This window comes from Malaclemys terrapin, chromosome 10 (assembly GCF_027887155.1).
Source record: "Malaclemys terrapin pileata isolate rMalTer1 chromosome 10, rMalTer1.hap1, whole genome shotgun sequence".
Taxonomy (NCBI): domain Eukaryota; kingdom Metazoa; phylum Chordata; order Testudines; family Emydidae; genus Malaclemys; species Malaclemys terrapin.
The window spans coordinates 16,152,675-16,174,768 of NC_071514.1; the positions used below are offsets into that span (position 1 = coordinate 16,152,675).

Here is a 22,094-nt window from a genome sequence, read left to right on the forward strand (position 1 = left end):
CACATCTGCTGCCTGGTCACCCTACCGCCTGGGCCAGAGGCTAGCGGCCCAGCCTGGTGTCTCTTCCCCCCGGGTCACAGCTGTGGAGCCGGGCGTGCTGGAGCCTCGCTGCACTGGCACGAGCCGGGCTCCGGGGGCCAGGCAGAGGGCAGCGGCTTCCCCGTCCCAACGCACATGTGCGGGCGCCCGGCACATGCTCGCTAGAGCCGCCCGGGGCGTTGGAGCATGAGCAGAAGCGAAGCGGGTGCATCAGACATCTTGGGCCGCTTTGCGCAGGGAGCCCGAGCGCCAAGGCAACAAGGAGCCGCCACCCCCCCCCCCCCTTCCTTCCCCCTCCAGGGCGCTGCGCTGCGCCCTGCGCGCCCGGCCCTTTGTGTGGCTGGCAGCCTCGGGGCTCGCTCCTCCTCCCCCGCCGGCCCGGGCTGCGCAGAGCATCGCCCCCCACCCCCCGCATTTATCTTAATTCGCCTCCGAGACAAGATGGCAACGCCGGCGGCTGTAAATCCTCCCGGTGAGTAGCGGCGGCGGCTGCCGCCCCCTGCCCTGCGGGACATCGGCGCCACCCCCTGCGGCCCCTCGGCCAGCGCCTCCTCCGCTCGCCGCGCACATACGCGGGGCAGGGTGGCCGGGGCCGGGCTGGGAGAGGGACCCGGGCGAAGGAGGCGAGCCTGGCCGCTGTCCCCGACCCCGAGTGCTACAGAGGCGCGGTGCCCCCCTTGCCTTACTAGGGAGAGGTGGGCGGGTTGTTCGCCTGGAGGGCAGCGGCCGAGCAGGGGTAGGGAAGAGATCGGCGTATTGTCATCTGGGGAGGAGTAACCACTAACCAGCCACCGGCAGGGGCGAATCCCAGGTCCCGAAGTTCAGCATCTCTCCCACGCCCCCTTCTCGCCTGGGATCCAACAGCTCAGGGCCAGTTTTCTGTGTGATCCCGTGTGGGCATCTTGGCCCCCCATTCACCGCTGGGTGTATCTCCAGTCACTTAATTGGAATAACACCAGGGACACATTTGGCTGTGAGTTTCCAGAGTTCTGTATGCTTCCACGGCCACTCCCCTGGATGGAGAAAGATCATTTCTCTCTCTAGAATTGTAAAGGAGCTCGCTGTTGGTGGATAACAATGGTGGAAAGTTCGGGGATGTAACAGAGCCTGTTTCAGGCACAGAGCTATTTTCACCCCTTTAATTTTGATCCTAAAATAATATTGAGCCAGAGTGTTTCCTAGACCAGTGGTTCTCAACCTGTGGACCCCTGGAGGTCCCCAGACTATGCCTAAGATTTCCAAAGGGGTCCTTGCCTCCATTTGAAATGTTTTAGGGGTTCAAAAATAAAGGTTCCTATACAACACTGTGTACCTCTAACGAAAATATTGTCAGTTTCCAGTAGCCCATGTACCTAGAGCTAACTCAAAATGCTTACACTGACTTTCTTGGGTAAATGGTGACAATTAAAATTCTGCATAAACATGAACAATCAAATGGGGGGGGGGAGAGAAAATATGGGGTAATCAGAAAATACGTTTGAGTAATATAAAACGAGTGAATTTCATATGTGATGCAATGTAAGAGCAATGCTGCGTGTTGTTGAATAGCCCTTCCTTAGCCATGCTATAGCTAAGGATATTAGAATTTCTACTGTTAACACTAATATATATTGGGGGGGGTGGTATAACTGAGCTGTAAAACATTTGCTTGGAGTCAAAATATTGAAGACATACATTTTGGCAATGTGTGTGGTGGGTGGTTTTTGTGTGAGGGTGTATTTTTTTTCTTTTTTTTTTTTTCCTGTGCAAGTGTAGCAATACATTTCTTAACCATTTTTATCAATAGAAGGAACTCAGAAACATCTCCTGTGTTGGATTTTTGTGGCGCTCATTATTAGGAGCATTACTGTTGATCAGGGAAAGCCGCTGGCGGGCCTGGACGGTTTGTTTACCTGCAACGTGTGCAGATGCGGCCAATCGCAGCTCCACTGTCCGCGGTTCACCGTCCCAGGCAATGGGGGCTGCGGCAAACATGCGGGCCGAGGGATGTGCTGGCCGCCCTTCCCACAGCCCCCATTGGCCTGGGACGGCAAACCACGGCCAGTGGGAGCTGCGATCGGCCGAACCTGCAGACGCTGCAGGTAAACAAACCGTCCTGGCCCGCCAGCGGCTTTCCCTGGTGGGCTGCGTGCCAAAGGTTGCCAATCCCTGCTGTAGATGCAGTCAAATGAAAATTCTATGAAATATAAATATATTCTGTCACCATTAGATACAATGCCTGCTATTGTTTAAATGAATGCATCATGTAGTAAAGCAATTTTGAGCAAATTGTCCATGTGCATATTATAAAAGTGCGCTTTGCTTAATTAAAAAAATCCTTAACTAAATTGTAATGGGGCAGTTGAAATTCTGTTGGGCTCCAAGCAAATGAGTGGTAGGCTTACAAAAATATACAATGGTTGTGATTCTAGTTTTTGATAGTTTAATAATATATGGCCAAATTCTTGCGTCTTCGATGTGGTCTAGTTAAGCGCTCGTTGGAAGCAATAAGAGTTCTGCTTGATTAAGAATGGCAGAATTTGGCCCATATTCTTGGGACTGAATGCTGTTCTTCTTACTCACGTGTGTATTCACACTGAAGTCAGTGGAATTATGTGAGCAATGAATTTGGCTCAGTGAGTGTTTGGCTTCATGTGTTAGTAGAGTAGGCTCAGGCCCTTACCCCTTAAGATAAATTTTTAATTTCAGAATTCCAAATATTCAGTGAAAATCAATATTTGATGACAGGTCATTAAGTGAATATTATTTAGCTCCCAACCTACAATATCATATGTGTTAAAGGTGAAATTCACTTCACCCACACAGAGTCAGAGTAAATGAGCTTTAGCGCATGTGGAGTGAAGTAGAATGAGCAATTGAAATCCACCTTCCCCAATTTAGGGTCAAGAGTACAAGATTGCATCCTGCCTCCTAGCCACTGTATCAGGCTACATAGTATAATAGGGGACACAGCTTCTCAGTGCTACTTGTACCATTTGCCGGGGCTAATGCATATTTGGCCCCGCCCTCTTCAATATTGTCCATACTGACCTATCTGTGACTGTCACAAAGATTCCTGTGGCATCTAGATGTGGAGTCAGGCCTGAGAGGCTGCCCTGTCTTAACATACATACCCTATGTAGCCACAACAAAGGCCGTAATAGGTGTAGAGATCCTTGTGTTGTACCTCCATGCTGTGACTGATGATTACTTATAGGAATTTTAAATATACTTTGTTCATTTTGGGACACATTCTGGATTTAATGATTAGGAATGAGACAGGCAGGAGGCAAACATAATGAAGGTGTACAGTGCTTAGTTCCCAGGAAGGTTTACAAATACCTATCACACTTAATTTGCCTAAGCAGAGGCTGCCAGCCATCCTGAAGTGTGAGGAATGGTGTGGTGGTTTTGTGATATGAACCAATATGCCCCACTGATGGTACTGAGATGAGACATCTTTTCACTCATGAGCTAAGCACAGACCTCCTGAGCTGAAAGGCAAATTTACCAACCACCAGTTGTAAACTACACCCCTGAATTCTCAGTGTGTGAAAATTATTGTTGTGACTAGTAAGTCTTTTTTGAGGCACAAAGATAGAGAGCATCATGTTTGAACTACCAAGGTTTCCATTGTAGTCTTAACATTATACAAGCCACAGAGAATAAACATGTGTTTAGATATACTGCCATGCAGTGCAGACAAACTGAAATGAAAGCCATTGAAAATTTGGCAGTGTGTTGTGGTAGCCTTAGTAGTAGGATTTTATGGCTGTATTTGTTTGGAGACAGATCCTTAGGTGGTGTAAATTGGTGGTAGCTCCATTGACTTCAGTGATAGCTGTGCCAGTATATACCAGTTGATGACCTGGCCCATTGTGTTACAGAAGGACAATAGAGCCATTAACTTAAGAGCCTTTAATAATTATTTCTAATTTGAATAGCTTTTTATTCTCATAAAAGCTGATAATTTAGGCAGGACATTACACCACACATATTACATGGTAGCTGTAGATTGGTCAAATTCTAGGTTAATGGAAGAAAATTACCATGATATGGGGAATATAACATCAGAAAAGGAAACACTTGGTGTTCTGTAATAGTAGATGCATCTGATTTTTAAATGTGATCTTCCCATGAACCTACATTGGGATCTAATAGCACAGAACCTTGTGTCCACACAGAGTGTAATCTTCTTCCATAGATGTTATCTGGGAAAGGAAATTCAGCCTGCTGCTATATTTGCTTTTCTGTGGCCTACTCTTTTTTTTGTAGTGGGGAACCCCCTTAAGGAAGGTGCTGGTGTCACGCTGTCTGGAGTGGCTCACAACTGAATGCCAATCTCAAGTCAGACTGTCAGAAAATAGGACAGACATCCAAACTGGTGGTATATTCAGTAATTAGATTTCACCAAGCCAGTAACAAATGTGTCCTCCTGGATCGCTATATTAGTCTTACCATGGAGTCACAAACAGTCCCCTTAGGCTACCTTCCCTCACAAACTGGACTTTGTGATACTGGTGGCTATACCAAATATCACATTGCATTAGGTTACTCCCAGCCCCAAAGGGTCAGTCACTTACTCCAGCTCAATGGATACTCTGTCTCACACCAAAGACAATGCAGGCAGCCAATTTCTCTAATTAACTAATGGTTTATTAGCTAATGAGTTATGGAGAGGTTAAAGCAAGTAAAATATATTAAGTATTGTAAGTCCAAAATAATAGCAGAGATGTGGTAATCTGCTAGTTTTCCATAAATCTCTCAGGGTTACCCAAAATAACTTTGGAAATCTCTGTCTTGCATCTGGAACGCTTCCCTGTGAGTATCCAAACAACAGGATGCAGGATCATTCCCTGAATCCATATTTTTAGTTTTTCCACACAGAAAGCAAGCTGTCAGTGCTTTTACCCATGTGTGGGTTTCCTTTGTTGACGGTGAGTGAGGAATGCATCTTGAATCTTTGACGTTCAATTATTACACCAATGACCACTTGCTTTGAAGCTAGCCCTTTCTTCCTCTCCCAAGTCTTCATCTGCATTTAATGGGTTATTTAGTTACAAGGATATACATCACGCAAATGCCTGCCATTAAGAGGAACAGATCAGTGAGAACAATACAAGTAACATTCCATTAGTTTTCATGAAGTTTACACATCTTAATACTAACATACACGTTTGAGCTACGGTTAATTAAGTACATGGATATACATAATGTAGCATGACAGCATTCAACAGGTTATAGATAAGTGAAGACAATATGAGTCACGTTTCCTTTGAACTAAATTAGTACGCTTAACATTTCTTTGATATTCACACACAAGTGAGTTTGCCTATTGCTCTAACCTGAGCTGGCCTGTCAGCATCACAGCTGGGATTAGCAGCGGCCAAGAAACCTTGATTATAGTTCAAATGGGACTATACTGTCCATGGACACAGGTCTCTGCATGGATTCCCTAGGCTCTGTGGGTATGTCTACAATGCAATTAAAAACCCATGGCTGGACCATGCCAGCTGACTTGGGCTGGGGCTGCTTAATTTCAGTGTAGATGTCCGGGCTCGGGCTAGAGCTCAGACTCTAGGACCCTGCAGCTGGAGCCCCATGAGCCCAAGTCAGCTGACACAGGCCAGCTGTGGGTGTCTAATTGCAGTGTAGACATACCCTGTGAAGCTTGGGAGCCAGACCTGCAGTTCTTTCTGCTATCTGTATTTCTGTGTGTAATTATACACCCCACTAACAGAATAATGTGGGGGAAACTCCATTAGGGAATCCTCTGTTTTTTTCCTCCCTCCTGCATGGGAGAGGGCAAACTGCCCCTAGCTTATAGGTATTTTGTTGGCTTGTCATGATCTGGATGACTAACCGAAGTATCTAAAGCTGTGAACCAGGCTGCAGGTGTGTGGGAAGCTCATCTGCATTGTCATGAAGAATCAAAGATAATTTACTTCCTCCTAAAATATGATTGACATATTAAACAAAGACAAGTCAAATGGGACCTAAGAACGGAAAATTGTGGCAGTGAAGCAGGGTTTTCATAAAATGGTGCTTGCTGTGATGTTTGCACTTAGTGCTGCATCTGTTGGTTTTTTTTTTTTAAATGTATATGTTTTTGGTATCCTGGCTTGTCCGCATTGTTTCTTTCAAATAAAATTTTGCTCATTAACCAAGTTAAATTCCTGTTCTTCTGATGTTTGCTGTTAGTCAAGATACTGTGAAAATGTAAATTATCTAATGAAATAAATGTTTGCTTTTTCTGGAGATGGAGTTGAGGCCTGGATCGCTCAGGAAATTTCATTTCCAGTTCCAGTCTGGCTCAGTTTGGTAGAGACTTAAAGTTGTAACCTGTTTGTCAGCTTATGTGAAATGTGTTGAGTAAGCCAATTCCTAGTGGCTTGAAATCAATACCTTTTGAGGATCTGACCCTAAATGTCCATGGTACAAAACCACCACGAAGGCTAGCACCACAGTATTACCAGTTATAAATATTCAAAACTTCATGAATCAGGTTCCCCCCCATCACGAGATTGACTTAAAATCATAAAATTAACCTCACATTATTATGTATTTATTTTTTTTTATTTGCCTTCTGGTTTTTGATCCTTTAGGGTGCACTTGAGTTGTGTTTTGAATTTTTCTGCAGCCATGAGGGCTAGAACCTTAAATGTGATTTATTTTTTAAAAAAAGTTCAGTTTCTCATGTAATCCCTTGTTTCCAGGAGCTGGGGCTCCAAGTAAAACATGAAATACCATGAGACTCATGATTAAAATTGTGTGAGTTGACAACACTAAGGGCTTGTGTAGACAGAAGGTTCGTGCATGGCAAGCTGGGGTGTAAATCTACCTTGCACTAGCCTGCAATGAACTAAGAGTATGTCTACACAGCAATGTAAGCGTAGGGTTAATGGGACTCGAGTCAGATGACCCACATTGGGGAAACTTGGACTTGAGCATCTACATTGCATTTTAACTCAAGTTAAGAATTTTCTGACCTGTGCTCGAACCTAGGTCTCTGGTGTCCTCACTGCACTGCACAGATCTGAGTCAAAGTAAACGCATCTCAAAGTGCCTAAAGCACCCCCTCTCTCATGTCAACACTCTAGCCCTAGGAATGTGGTGCACTGTGGGAAAACTCTACTGCCCACCTTGTTTCCTAACTGTGGCGGTGCTCTTGATGGGACTCAGGTGCCATAAGGAGCATGTGAGTACATAAACCACATAATTAGCTCCTTTGGTGACTGTCTCTTTAGAATGACTGTAGTTTGAGAGGGCTTTATACTGAACTATCATCTAATCGGAGAATTGGGGTCTCCACATCTGGGCTGAGTCACAGTGGCAGGAAAATGTCCACGTGCACCTGTTCTGAGGATAATTGGGACATCAGGATTCAGGGCTGTCAAACTATTAAAACAAAACTTTGCAGTTCTTAATATTTAAAACAGGATGTTCAATGAAGGTGTTTTGGTTTGGTTGGGTTTTTATTTATTTTTTGTCTGTTTGTTTTGAAGTTTGACAAAAAATGAAGGTATCAGAGGAAACACACACGCCTAGCTGCTGCTGGCTGTGGAGCAGGGAAGTGCATCCCCAGGGCTTGGGGTGCAGTGTGCTTCAGCACTTCCCAGGGATCCCCCCCGCTGCACCCTGGGAGGCAGGGACAAGGGATCCCCAGGAGGCCGTGGGGAAGTTTTAAGGCTGGCTCCCACTCATCGCCCTGACAGTGCACACAGCCTGGGGGTCCTTGCACACGCAGCCCCTGGAGGGTGTGGGGGTGGGAGAGAGCAGAGTGGGGACCAAGAGCCTGCCCTTCAAGGAGGGGGAGTAGCCAGGATGCCGGGGGTCATCCCTCCCCCCCGGCTGTGCTGTCCATGTGGACTTTCAGCACTAAAACTTTGTGTGTACTTGGGTGCTCAAAATGGGGGTAGATCAGAGCACACTTGGGAGCTTTTAGTGCAGGGCAGCCCGGTCCACTTCAGTTAGTGCATGGCAGGCTAGTACTGAGTAGATGGACATCCCAGAGCTGCATGCTCTTTGTCTAGACAAGCCCTCCAGCTCTGTTGTTGGAATGCTCAGCAGAGAGGCCAAGGACTGAAACTGTGGTGAATAAAGTATTATGTCACCCACGGACGTGGTTTCACCTGTTCTGTGTTGAAAGTGAGGAAGACTGGACTTATGATGAAAGCACTGGACTGGGTTTCAGGAGATCTGGGTTCTGTTCCTGTCAATAGCTTATTGCGTGTGACATTTGGCGGTTTACACTCCGATTCCTACTCTATAAAATGGAGATAAATTAATACTTCCCTATATCATTATTAGCCCTCCTAATTATCCATTAGATTTTGAGGTACTGCTGTTGCCTGTTCTTTAGATGTACGGAGGCTGTTTTTTTTTTTTCAGCTGTCAATCTGGCATCTTTTATGAGCATTAATTTTGCCTTTAAAAAGTCTTGAATTTTTTTTTAAACCTACTCCAGTGTATTAGGCTTCAGAAATCTTTGAGACTATATAATTGGATATATTTGAATTTAAGTCCTGGAACTTCTCTACTTCATTGCTACAGTAGTAACACCTTTGCTCTGACTGTAGTGTAGACTAGTCAGTAAACTCCAAAAGCAATTTAACAACATCCTTGGGGATAAACTGAGTGTTATAATGATGGAGACCTGTAATAGGCTTTAGAAGTATGTGGGATGCAAAGAATTGTGTCCAAGATAATGTTAAAACAGAGATCCTTATAACTGAGCATGCATTAGCTAATATCAGGCTTAGTTAAACTGAAGATCTTTTTCTCCTGTGATGTTCATAGCTTTCCTGCTACTGAATTGGTCCTTAATTCAGTCATAGTACAATGTCTTATTTCAGTGCCTCTTGACTCAATTCTATGATGCAGTTTAATTTTAAAACTATCTGCAAAGCAATAACTTGTATTAAAAGCATATATTTTCCTGATATTTCTAAATTAAAATCAGAGATGAATTTCAGAATATAATTTTGATCTTGGAATGTTTGAATATGCAAATTAAAAATAGTATGGTTAGTTTCAAATGATGCTTCAAGCTTTAATGTTTCACTGCACTTCTTAATAAAAAAGACAGTTTTGCTGTATAGATGATATTGCTGATTTTTCATTTCAGTAAGAAAAGTATTGTAAGGTTTGGGTAGACAAGGAAAAACGACGAAGTTCTAAAACAGTCACATGCAAAATAAGGTTATTGATGTAGCCAGTTGCTAGGAAGACAGATCTGACATTATTTGTCATTAGGAAGACAAATTCAACTCTCTTACTTTAATGGTTTGTGAAGATAAGGTGTGTGGGGTACAGGGTAACTTTTTAGGTTTAAATAATTACAAAGTGAAGAGCACAGTAAATACATTAATTCAACACTAACTTATGAAAATAAGCATGCTAATAAAATCAATGCTAGTAAGGTGAGAAAGGATGATCTTGTATTTAAGTCACTGGACTGGGACTTGGGTGATCTGGGTTTAGTCCCTGGCTCTGTGGAAGATTTTCTGTCTGACCTTAAGCAAGTCAGTTAAAATTTCTGTGCCTCTGTAAAATGACTCCCTTTCTCTCCCCCTTGTCCATCTTTTTAAATTTTTATTTAGATTGTATGCTCTGTGGTGCTGGTCCTGTCTCTCACTAAATCTGTTATGTTCTCCTTGTCCCCAGTGTAGTGTTGCTTATGCAGTGTGACGTTGTGCAGTCTATATGGTTTTATAAAAAACTTGATAATAAGTCAATATAATGTAACTAAGATAGTTTTAGAGAAAATACGGTAATAAGTGAATGTAAGTAACTGGGATATGCCTCATGCAAAAGGTCTCTTGTAAGGTATCATTACAAAGCTTATAATCTACTAAGTGTGATCATCTGATTTGTATAAATGTACCACTCTTGTATCTAAAACTAGAAATATAAAATGTAACTCTGAGGGCCTATTGTAATTGTGTAAAGTGTGGACCATTAATGATGGTTTGGAATCTTGATGACTCCCATTGTTTGCAGATGGCTGTATTTACCTGTGAGTCTTTCTGTATATGTGTGTGCTGGCAAGTGAGTAATGAAGTCTTGCAGTGACATGTGATCATGTCACCTGAACTGGAATCCATCTTTAACCTGGTGCTTTTCCAGTGAGGGGGGGTGGAAACCCAGAGAGACAAAGAGTTCCCGCCTTATGCAAAAGATATATAAAGGGGGGAAGAGAACAGAGAGGGGAGAAGCCATCATGAAGAATCCCCTAGCTACCACCTGAGCTGCAACAAGAGCTGTACCAGGGGAAAGAATTGTGCCCAGGCCTGGAAGGTGTCCAGTCTGAGAAAAACTTACTGAAACATCTCTGAGGGTGAGATTATCTGTATTTAGTTTGATTAGGCATAGATTTGCGCATTTTATTTTATTTTGCTGGGTGATTTACTTTGTTCTGTCTGTTACTACTTTGAACCACTTAAATCCTACTGTCTGTATTTAATAAAATCACTTTTTATTTAGTAATTTACTCAGAGTATGTATTAATACCTGGGGGAGCAAACAACTGTGCATATCTCTCTATCAGTGTTATAGAGGGCGAACAATTTATGAGTTTGCCCTGCATAAGCTTTATGCAGGGTAAAACGGATTTATCTGGGTTTAGACCCCATTGGGAGTTGGGCATCTGAGTGCTAAAGACAAGCCCACTACTGTGAGCTGTTTTCAGGTAAACTTGCAGCTTTGGGACAGGTGATTCGAACCCTGGATCTGTGTCTGGAGCCAGACGGGAGTGTCTGGCTCAGCAAGACAGGGTGCTGGAGTCCAGAGCTGGCAGGAAAAACAGAAGCAGGGGTAGTCTTTGCACATCTGGTGGCAGCTCCCAAGGGGGTTTCTGTGATCCAACCCGTCACATGCAGTTTGGAATTGTTTCCCTTTTCCTAATAATAAATATAAATGCAACAAATTACACTGAAAAAGCTAGCAGAATAGCAATCCATAACAAATGGAATGTCTGCTTCTAAATATCAACAGGGACTTGTAAGGCCAGATACTCAGTGCAAATTGGGGTAAATTACACCAGCAGAGGATCTGCCTATTACAGGATCATTCTGAAGGGTTTTCCGAGCTGTGTGGATTGCTGAAGGCAGCCAGTATCCGGATTATACATTAAAAGATAATCTCCAGGAATCTATGAGCTCCTTTTTGAATCCAGGAGATACCAGTGTTTCTTTGGGAAAGGAGGCCTTCATAGTGCGCACAAGGGAAAATCCTTTGCATTGTAAGTAGGTCTAGGTATAGTACTGCTGAAACGTTTTCATATTCCGGGGTATAGGAAGGCCTCCTTTTATTAACCTGTTTCTGTAATGCCATCTTCCTTCTCTTTTGTCTGCTTTTTTCTTTTCTTTTTTGTTCCCCTTGCATTTTTGTTCAGACCACTCTCTTTCTCGTCTCACTTTCCTCCTCACTACTCAATTTCCTTTCCATCTGGTACAGCCACTCTGTCAGAGTTAACTCTGGCGCTAGGCTCAGCAGTGTTCTTGCTTCTCAATGACTGTTATTTAAACAAATGCTGATTTTGTACTGTTGCTTCTCTCAAGTGCTAAGACAGCATTTAAGAAAGTTCCATTGCTATTCAATAGGTGGGGAAACCTAAGGGAAGTTGAGGCTTTCTTGTTCTAACCACTAATCACACTGCCTTCCATGGAAAGCACTGTTTAAGTGCAGAGTATTATTATTAGTTGGCTCAAGATTGGGAACATCTGTTAAGTTAGATGTGCACTCCATTAACGCAGACATTTTGCTGTTTTGCTCAAGGACAGGTCACAATTTTGCACTTTAAATTAAAGATTTGTGCTGCCAGTCCTTCCCGCAGCTACATTTCAAACACATCTGACAAATCAAATCATATGCAAAAGTTGTCATCTTTCTCTAATAAAGCTAGTGGAGGATTGAAGTGTTTAACTGCTGACTCTACTAGCATACACTCTGTAAGGCTTTTAAGCTCATACAGAATGCCTGGAACAGATAGTAATTAACAACTGGATTGTCATTCATATGTTAATTTTGTCTGTTTTTCTTTGCAACTGGTACAGATGCTTGTTTAAATGTTCCTTTACACTTTAACGGTAGTATTTGCTTACTGGCAGACTCAAAATGTATCTGTAGAGTTTGTCAGTTACATGAAAATATTTTATGGGAAGAGACATACCAACAAATGACTGATGCTGCAAAGACCTAAAATACTGCATTGTTGTATTACTGAGGATAAAAAAACAAAATCACTTTCTATTGGATATACAATAAATGAAAAATCTGTTGATGAAAAATGGCCTCCAATTTTGTTCCCAGAAATAATTAGGAACACAATTTTGGGGCACAAATAATTGCATGTGCATTTTATACCACTTATAATTATGCACATGCATACATACATTCCCCAGGACTCTTCTCTGGGAGGATTTACCCTTCTCCGTCTACCTATTACTGTCTAGGTAGATGGGTAGCTGTCTGAGTGCAGTAAAATGCACTTGCAGTGCTGTGTGCTTGTAAAGTTTCACCCACTGTTATATCTGGGAGCAAAATCAGGCTGAGGTCTGGCCATATTTAAAAATTAGGGTCAAATTGTTTCAGGATGCAGGGAGAAGTAAAGTAACTTCTTATGATTGGATCATATGTCAGTTATGAGTGGGGCTTCTAGATATTATGGCAATATAAAATAATAAGAAATATTAACTGGGTGAAACATCATATACTGGATCACACAGTCAAACACCTCTCATCCCGAAGAGGGACAGTGTAATAAAGTCGTGGCACACAGGAAGGCAGGTAAGGGACTGGTATTTTGTTTTCTATCCCCAATCACCTGACATGGGTCAAGATTAAAAAAGCTCATACCCTTGTCACACGGCAGAGGTCAATATAATCCGCTGACTAGCTGCTGCATGTAACGGTAGCCACTGGAAAGTGGTTACAGTCATAAAAGTAGCTATAAAAATGGCATTTAGCTACTTCAGGGATCGGCAACCTTTCAGAAGTGGTGTGCCGAGTCTTCATTTATTCACTCTGATTTAAGAGTTTGCGTGCCAGTAATACATTGTAACATTTTTAGAAGATCTCTTTCTATAAGTCTATAATATATAACTAAACTATTGTTGTATGTAAAGTAAATAAGGTTTTAAAAATGTTTAAGAAGCTTAATTTAAAATTAAATTAAAATGCAGAGCCCCCCGGACTGGTGGCCAGGACCCGGGCAGTGTGAGTGCCACTGAAAATCAGCTCGCATACCGCCTTCGGCACATGTGCCATAGGTGGCCTACCCCTGAGCTACTGCTTGTAACTGTCCCCTTTGTGTCCTCTGAGTCACATTTGTTTTGTTTATTGACAAAAACAAGTTTTACTTCTCTCAGCACTGCAGAGCCAATACAGCTGTGGAAATAAGAGCTGGATTTTGTTTTATTTCATGCATGATCAACAAAATTGCTAGCTCAGGATCTTCGTTATTGGTGGTAATGTGAGAACACTGCTTAATTGTCAGAAAGCAGGTTGACCTTTAAAGTGCTGTCAGCTAGAAAAATCTTGTTTTGAAATGGAAAATGTCTAAGTTCCTGAACACTAAGCTGTAACACATGTAACAGTAACCACAGAAGTCAGTGGATGCTGACCCCTATGACTGGCTAGGAGATAAATTTCAGTCTGATGAGTGCTGCTCAGAGTCAGTAAACATGGACACCAAGACATTGTTTTACAAAGTTCACTTTTGAGAGCACCTTTGAGATAGTCGGTCAAGAAATTTCAAGCACTGTGTCACCTTGAAAATGCTCTATGGCAACTATTGAGATGGACAATAGGAAGCTAGATTCTGTACCCCAAACTTACACTAACTTTCATGGGACTTTTGGGTGCTGTGAGACTGTGCACCAAATTAACACTGTTCAGTTAATTTACCCAATTGTTTGAATACTTTAACACTTTGTAATAAAGAGATGTCTGTTGTGCAATGTACAGTAATAACTAATATAGAGTTCTAGCTTCTCTGTATAGGGGACACCTGTTCAGCACTTTTGGAGGAGCTATTAAAAATGTTAAGTGTTACAGTAACAGAACTTGTATTCTAAGTTAGTATAGAGCAGGGGTCGGCAACGTTTGGCACGTGGCTTGCCAGGGTAAGCACCCTGGCTGGCCGGGCCAGATTATTTACTTGCTGACGCGGCAGGTTTGGCTGATCGCGGCCCCCACCGGCCGCAGTTCGCCGTCCCGGGCCAATGGGGGTGGCGAGAAGCGGCATGGGCGAGGGATGTGCTGGCCGCGGCTTCCCACTGCCCCCATTGGCCCGGGACGGCGAACCGCGGCCAGTGGGGGCCGAGATCGGCCGAACCTGCCGTGTCAGCAGGTAAATAAAACTGGCCCGGCCCGCCAGGGTGCTCACCCTGACGAGCCGCATGCCAAAGTTGCTGACCCCTGGTATAGAGTGTCAGGTTGACAGCTCGTGACCCCCCATGTAATAACCTCGCGACCCCCAGTTTGAGAACCCCTGACATAGAGTAGAATAGCCTATTGTTGCTACCAGCTGTTGAGTTTTTCTCCTTTAGCTTAAATAGTAGAGGTGCATGCTTTTAATGGTAGGTCCTGGGTACAAATGTCACTAACTAAACATGGGCAAAGTTAAAGGTGCTAGGCAGGAGTAAAACAGAACTGCTTTTCTTCACCCTCAGTGCCTTCTGTCTCCCCTCCCCCCCAACTGCTCATGTGGTGGTGATGGTAATGATGAATATAAAATGTATCGCTATGAGAACTCTGAGTGGTATATCAGTTTGCTTTAATAATGAGTATCAATTAACTTCCTCTGTCTTTGTTTTATCCCTTGGCCCGTGCCGCTTCCCACAGCCCCCATTGGCCTGGAGTGGTGAACCGCGGCCAGTGGGAGCCGCGATCAGCCGAACCTGCGGACGCGGCAGGTAAACAAACTGTCCCGGCCCACCAAGGTGCTTATCCTGGCGGGCCGCAGGCCAAAACTTGCCGATCCCTGCCTTAGGGTCAAGAAATATAGTTCTCTCCTTTAAGTCTTATGCAACTGGCATATGAAAAGCGGAAATGATTTTGAAATTGCCGCAGTTTTGTGATGGTAGAGAAAACATACTATAGTTTTGAAAAATTCAAAGGATGTTGTTGGATCTGAATTTCCCAGACATTGAAGAGTTTGCATGCCTTACAGAGAGTTAGGACCCCATTCCACCCAAGATGGAGAAGGGTAAATCCTCCCAGAGAAGAGTCCTGGGGGAATGTATGTATGCATGTGCAGAATTATGTTTTGCATTTGAACTTGATCGTAACAAGTATTAATAGTTTGAGGAGAGAGGGAAATACTGAAAGAGTTGTTATTGAAAGTATTCAGTTGTTTCAAGGGTCATAAACTATAGTGTATTCATATAGATAGATTTTAGTGAACCTTTTCCTTTAGAGATTATGTGCCACTCTCCTGATGTTAACATATTGCCTTCTCCAAACTCATTACATTGGTACAGAGTTTAGCCCAGTGGGGCCCTGTTTTGGTTGGGGCTTTTAGGTATGACAGTAATACAAATAATAGTCTAAGGCTATGGCTACAGTAAGAGCTTACCACGGTGCAGCTGTGCCACTGTAAGCTCTCTTGTGTAGCCACTCTAAGCCAATGGGAGAGAGCTCTCCTGTTGACTTAAATAATCCATCTTCAGTGAGTGGCGGCAGCTATGGCAGGAGAAGCTTTCCCGCTGACAGTGCTGTCCACACCAGCACTTAAGTTGGTACACCTCTACCCCAATATAACGTGACCTGATATAACACAAATTCGGATATAAAGCAGTAAAGCAGTGCTCCGGGGGGTGGAGAGGGCAGCGCACTTCGGCGAATCAAAGCAAGTTCGATGTAACGCGGTTTCACCTATAACGCGGTAAGATTTTTTTGGCTCCCGAGGACAGCGTTATATCGAGGTAGAGGTGAGGTATAAATTACATCGTACAGGGGGTTGGCTTATTCACACCCCTGAGTGACATAAGTTATACTGACATAAGTGGTAGTGTAGACGTAGCCTTAGTAAGAGAAGTTTCAAAGCTAAAATTCACTTTTAAGGGAGAGATGTCAGAGAGTCTGGACCTGGAACAAACGGTGTATCCATTTTTTCCCCAAAGTGATAGAACAAAATTATTGATGATATAAAAATTATTTATAGTTTCTACCATATTCAGCAATAATGTGAAGAAGCCTGTTCCACAGCATGCTAATATTTAGAGTGATTAGAATCTTTCCTATGTGGAAACCAGTGTCGCTTTCCACATGTGAACTCATCTGAATCCTTCCCAGACCATGAAATGTTGCTCAGGGCACAAACAAAACTCAGCCATCCATGTCCGTTTTGAACTATTCTTTGCTAGCCTTCTATGTATGTTATTAAGTCCTTCAAGTTTTCCTTCTCTAACTACTTACAATTACCTAATAGCTCAGTTGCAGGATTGATATTTGAATCACAACCGTGGAAGCATGACACCAATTGTATCTTTCATTGGTTATCAGTTTTTTGCTGGAGGTTAGGGAGAAAAGATGTAGGTATAAAACTAAAAGCTGCTACTCTGGAACCAAGAAGTATCCTTCATTCCAGGGACGTTAGTTATTGCATCTAGCATATTAACATTTATCACTCAGTATGCTAGATATGTTAGTGATAAGGCAAAACACATATCCTTTAATTGTCTTAACAAAATATACACCTAGGCCTGGGAACACCACCTTTTATCCTTCACTATTAAACTGCTACGGCTCCCATGTCTTTTCTAGTTTTAATATGTGTTTTGCAACTTGCTCTCTGCCTACTCATTCCATCAGCTGCTCGCTGCTTTTGGAAGCATTCTAACCTGTTATTGGATTGTTACAATTGTATTTAAAAGTGAGGGTGAAATATTCAACACACCCACAACATTACCAAATGGTTCAATAATACTTACTTCATGCACATTTAAAAAGCCGAAAAATGACATGCACGTCTTTCAAGCGTTTGTTCATGTTTATTGTGGAAAGCATGCGTTGGCTTGCTAGAGGAAGGAAAAACACGCTGTTTGGTGTGGTTGCATGGTGTATAAACTGTAGAAGACTGCTCCTTGAAATAGGCTATTTAGTCTGTCTTTACAAATAAATAAAATGAACACTGAAAAGGGTCTTTCTTATAAAATGTAGCGGACAACTACAGGTCCTTTGGTATGTAGTTATGCAGAATTCTGCTATTAGCTAGAACGTGATTGCCAAATCTGACATTTGGTGTGATTTCATGGTTCCTTCGTGTTTACATATGTAAAGGCTGTCTTGCTGCTCTTCCAGATAGAAATGTGAACAATTCAATTCTGTAAAGGCTTTTATGTAAACATCCCACTTGTTTGTAGAGAATTTTATTCAATAACATTCTTCGCTTCCATGTTCAAAGCATCTACAGACTGTTTGTATACTTCTGGGAACAAGCAGCTTCTAGTGACTGTGACGCAATATTTAATCTGAATAAGGGAGCATGGAAGGAGAAACAATCTTCCATTACTTTAGATCTTCAATTGTTTAAAAAGCCAGGGAAAGAATGTCTGCTTAGTGGTTCTGACGGTAAATTGCTAGTGAAACACCGTGATTGTAATTCTGGAAAATGCAGTAATAGTGGTCTCTAAGGGTAACAACTTCCTTCTGAAAACATAGGAAAGCTTACTTTTAATTTAATTTAGATCACGGTAACTCTGACTAAAGCAAACTGTAAGCTTTAATGTTCAGAAAACAGTTCTTTGTGATGAAGTTAAGCAGGACTTGAGATTCTCAACATTTGTGGCAAACTCTTGGGAGTATGGTAAAACTAATATTTCCCCAGAGATTCTCCTGTAACAAAGCTGGTTGAGTTGTGTATTTATTTATAAAGCTCTCCCTCATGTCTTATTCTGATGGTCACATAAACACCACCCTATACCAGAAACCCACTGACCGCTATACTTACCTACATGCCTCCAGCTTCCATCCAGGACACACCACACGATCCATTGTCTACAGCCAAGCTCTAAGATACAACCGCATTTGCTCCAATCCCTCAGACAGAGATAAACATCTACAGATCTATCAGGCATTCTTAAAACTACAATACCCACCTGCTGAAGTGAAAAAAACAGATTGACAGAGCCAGAAGAGTACCCAGAAGCCACCTACTACAGGACAGGCCCAACAAAGAAAATAACAGAACGCCACTAGCCGCCACCTTCAGCCCCCAACTGAAACCTCTCCAGCGCATCATCAGAGATCTACAACCTATCCTGAAAGATGATCCCTCACTCTCACAGATCTTGGGAGACAGACCAGTCCTCGCTTACAGACAGCCTCCCACCCTTGAGCAAATACTCACCAGCAACCGCACACCATACAACAAAAACGCCTATCCTTGCAACAAAGCCCGATGCCAGCCCTGTCCACATATCTATTTAAGTGACACCATCATAGGACCTAACCACATCAGCCACACCATTGGGGGCTCGTTCACCTGCACATCTACCAACGTGATATATGCCATCATGTGCCAGCAATGCCCCTCTGCCATGTATATTGGCCAAACTGGACAGTCTCTATGCAAAAGAATAAATGGACACAAATCTGACATCAGGAATCATAACATTCAAAAACCAGTGGGAGAACTCTTCAACTTCTCTAATCACTCAGTGACAGACTTGAAGGTGTCAGTTTTGCAACAAAAAAACTTCAAAAACAGACTCCAAAGAGAGACTGCTGAACTCGAATTAATATGCAAATTAGACACAATTAACTTAGGTCTAAACAGAGACTGGGAATGGTTGGGTCATTACACCAACTGAATTTTTTCCCCCCCATGTTAAGTTCTCCTCACACCTTCTATGGGTCATCTCGATTATCACTTTAAAGTTTTTTCTTCTGCTGCTACTGATAGCTCATCCCAATTGATTGGCCTCTTACAATTGGCATGCGTACTTCCACCTTTTCATGTTCTCTGTATGTATAAATATCTTCTGTTTGTGTGTTTCACTCTATGCATCTGAAGAAGTGAGCTGTAGCCCACGAAAGCTTATGCTGAAATAAATTTGTTAGTCTCTAAGGTGCCACAAGTACTCCTGTTCTTTTTGCGGATACAGATTAACACGGCTGCTACTTTGAAACCTGTATTCTGAGAGTGTTCTCTTTGGGGCACCAGTTGGAATGAAAGATTTTACAATCTAATAAAAAAAACCCACCCCACCCCTGCAATTACCTTCTGAACTTCCAAAAACGGATGGGTTTTTATTTGTTCCTTCTTTACTCACAGACATAAAGGGTGTAATACTCAGCAAGGGAGCGAGACTAGCATTCTTCACTGCTCCAGTGACATTTATTATGCTGTTAAGGGCAGAAAAATCATAATCTTCCTGTGGCCAAATCTTTTCAACTGCAAAAAAACTTTGACCTTTTTGAGATAATTTCCAACAACTGACAGACTCTGAAAAGAGTCAATACATGAGATGGTAGGGCACTTAATTTTGTAGAATGGAGTGTTTGGGAATTTCCATTTAGATATCTGTCTGAAAGAATCCACTGCTAAATGCCAGAAACTGCAATTTGGGGACAATAATGAAATACCCTTTTTAGGTGACTTGTCCAAGGATCAGTCACATCGGAACCCATGATTCCCTGCCCTTTCCTGCAGCCTGTAGACTAGACTTTATCTAGGCTTGGTAGAATTCAATGTTTAAATAAATTCAATGGATAGTATTAATGTTTATTTTAAAGCATTTTTTCAATGCTGGATTTTTTTCTGCTTCATTAATAGAAAAAAATGCTGGCTAAATATTAATCAGAGGGTCTTTATTTACTGGTGATGATGTAGGGTGCAAAAGGACACAACTTAATGTCTTGAACCCAGGCTGAGTTTGCAGAACTGGAGTTTAAAGTGGGGGAGAGGGGGTGGGAAATTTTTGTAGACTAAAGAACCTCAAACTGGAAATCTGGGAGAGAGACTCAATAAGGAACCCTCCTATTGTCATTTTTACTGAGTGACTTCTGGCAACTGTACTTTAATTTTCTCTTCAGTTTGACTTATAATGATGAATAGGGATTTGGAAACACATAAAAGGTCAGTTCAGTATCATAACATTAAATAAATATCCCTTACTTGCTGACCAAGCAGGATTGCAGACACTAGAGCGGTCAGTAAAATATTGTTTAATGATTCAGTAATTTTTTAATACAATAGACATTGGTTAACTAAGCATGCCCAGTGATACCCTAAATATACTGATAAGTATTTGATAGACCCAGCATGGTATTCTGAATGAAACTTAAAAGTTATACATCTCTACTGCAACATAATTTTTTATTATTCAGATACAATGAATAAGTTACGAAATCATTTGAATGATGCAAGTAAGCTATTTGCAATGAATAATTTAAGTGGTAAAATTATTTAATTTTTTGCTTGATCAGTTGCAAGTTGATTATGATTTCATCAAAACTATATGTTCAGTTATTTGATGAAATTTTGAAAATAGTTTAGCTTTATGGATTACCAATATTTCTAAGTATTTGACATTTGGTATTCAGTATTTGTACTCTGTTATGTTTGATGAAGTAAGTCACATGATATCTTTTGGTTCTCAGAATGAATTAGTGATTGAGCAAAATTTAAAATTTTGTGTCTGCTATACTTGTGCACATGATTTTCTGTGAATATTCATGCCAGTAAAACTGGACTGCAAGGATTCTTATGCAAAGCAATTATAATTGGAGTCTAGGAACGATGAAAGAAAATTCATTGAAAAACTCAAATAATTATTAGCAGAAATCTGCTGACAGTATTCTTTAGCTGAAAGTTAAAATTAGAAAAATTGTTCCAACTCCCACACTCAAGATGTTTTGGCAACAAGTTTGTATTGTAGTTGGTTTAACAGAAAGTATGGACAGGGATCATGAACCTAATGCATTTCAAATCATGTAATAAAACTTTCATATGACTTTGGTATTTTTGTGGTTGAAGATAACAGCTTGCGGGGGATGCAATGAAAAGGTTTGGCTTCCCAGGAAGGCTGAGTAACTGGTGTCTTGCTGCCGTTGGTTAAAATCAATCCCAGTCAACATTTTAAGTAACTTTACTATCCATTAACTTTAATTCATTGTCTATTTACTACTATTCACTATGCTTTATGAAGTTAATAGAAATTGAGGGCACTCAGCACCTCTCAGAATGGGATGTTTTGTCATCTTGCTATGATTTAAACTTTGGAACAGCGCTGAATAATATTGATCTGGCTTATTTTTTTCGTAATGTAGTACCATAAATATTCTAAAGGCAACTGTAAAATAATTCTTGGAAATTGATTTTGTATGAACAATATAGCTCTGGATTTTAATGATCAAAAATAGACTTTTGGTAGAGATCTAAATCAACTTCAGTTGACCAAAGTAATTAATACTGACCAAGATGAAAAGTTAAAGGCCAGATATTGATGATGGTGGCACTGAAATTAATAGTGAAGTATTGATTTTAATAAATTAATTTAAAGATGGGTGGATTAAAAAAATAGTCTGTAATAGTGAATAATAGTGTTGAACAGTTATAATTACTTATTTGTCACAAAACCCCAAAGTTTGCTAGGCATCCTCCCAAATGGATAAAAAGAGACAATTTCCCAGAAGAGTCTGCAGGTCATCTTAAACATGATATGGTGTGGAGGGATGTAACAAGATAGTAAGGTGGGATTTGGGGAAGGAGAACAAGTAATTACAGCAGGCAAGATTGGAGATAGCAAAATTCTCATCTAGGTGCTCTATCTAGACAGAAAATGTCAGATCTTAAAAATGTTGTGGAGGAAAATGCAATAGGATTTGGGCACAGTCTGGATCTCAGCAAAGTACAGTAAGATAATTTTTTTGCTCACACTGAGACAGACTCTGAACTCTGTTATATAAGTATAAATCCAGAGTAACTCCACGGAGGCTGTTTGTGTACTGGTGGAACAGAGACAAGAATCTCACCCATCATTTTCAAGTAATAAATAATGATGGCCTTTGGACTGTGTGTGTGTTTGTGTGTGTGTGTGATTTTTTTAAAATCTAATGCAATATTA

The 22,094-nt window shown here is 41.7% G+C and overlaps 1 protein-coding gene across 3 annotated transcripts in view; it reads left to right on the top strand.

Annotated features, from left to right (window-relative positions):
• The first annotated feature begins 332 nt into the window (after nt 1-332).
• Nucleotides 333-22,094, top strand: part of ARNT2 (aryl hydrocarbon receptor nuclear translocator 2) — a 142,833-nt gene continuing 121,071 nt past the window's right edge. For all 3 annotated transcript variants that reach the window (XM_054041731.1, XM_054041732.1, XM_054041733.1), the window contains exon 1: nt 333-511. In XM_054041731.1, the coding sequence (XP_053897706.1) occupies nt 481-511 (31 nt within the window). In that variant the 5' untranslated portion in view covers nt 333-480. The remainder of the gene's footprint in view (nt 512-22,094) is intronic.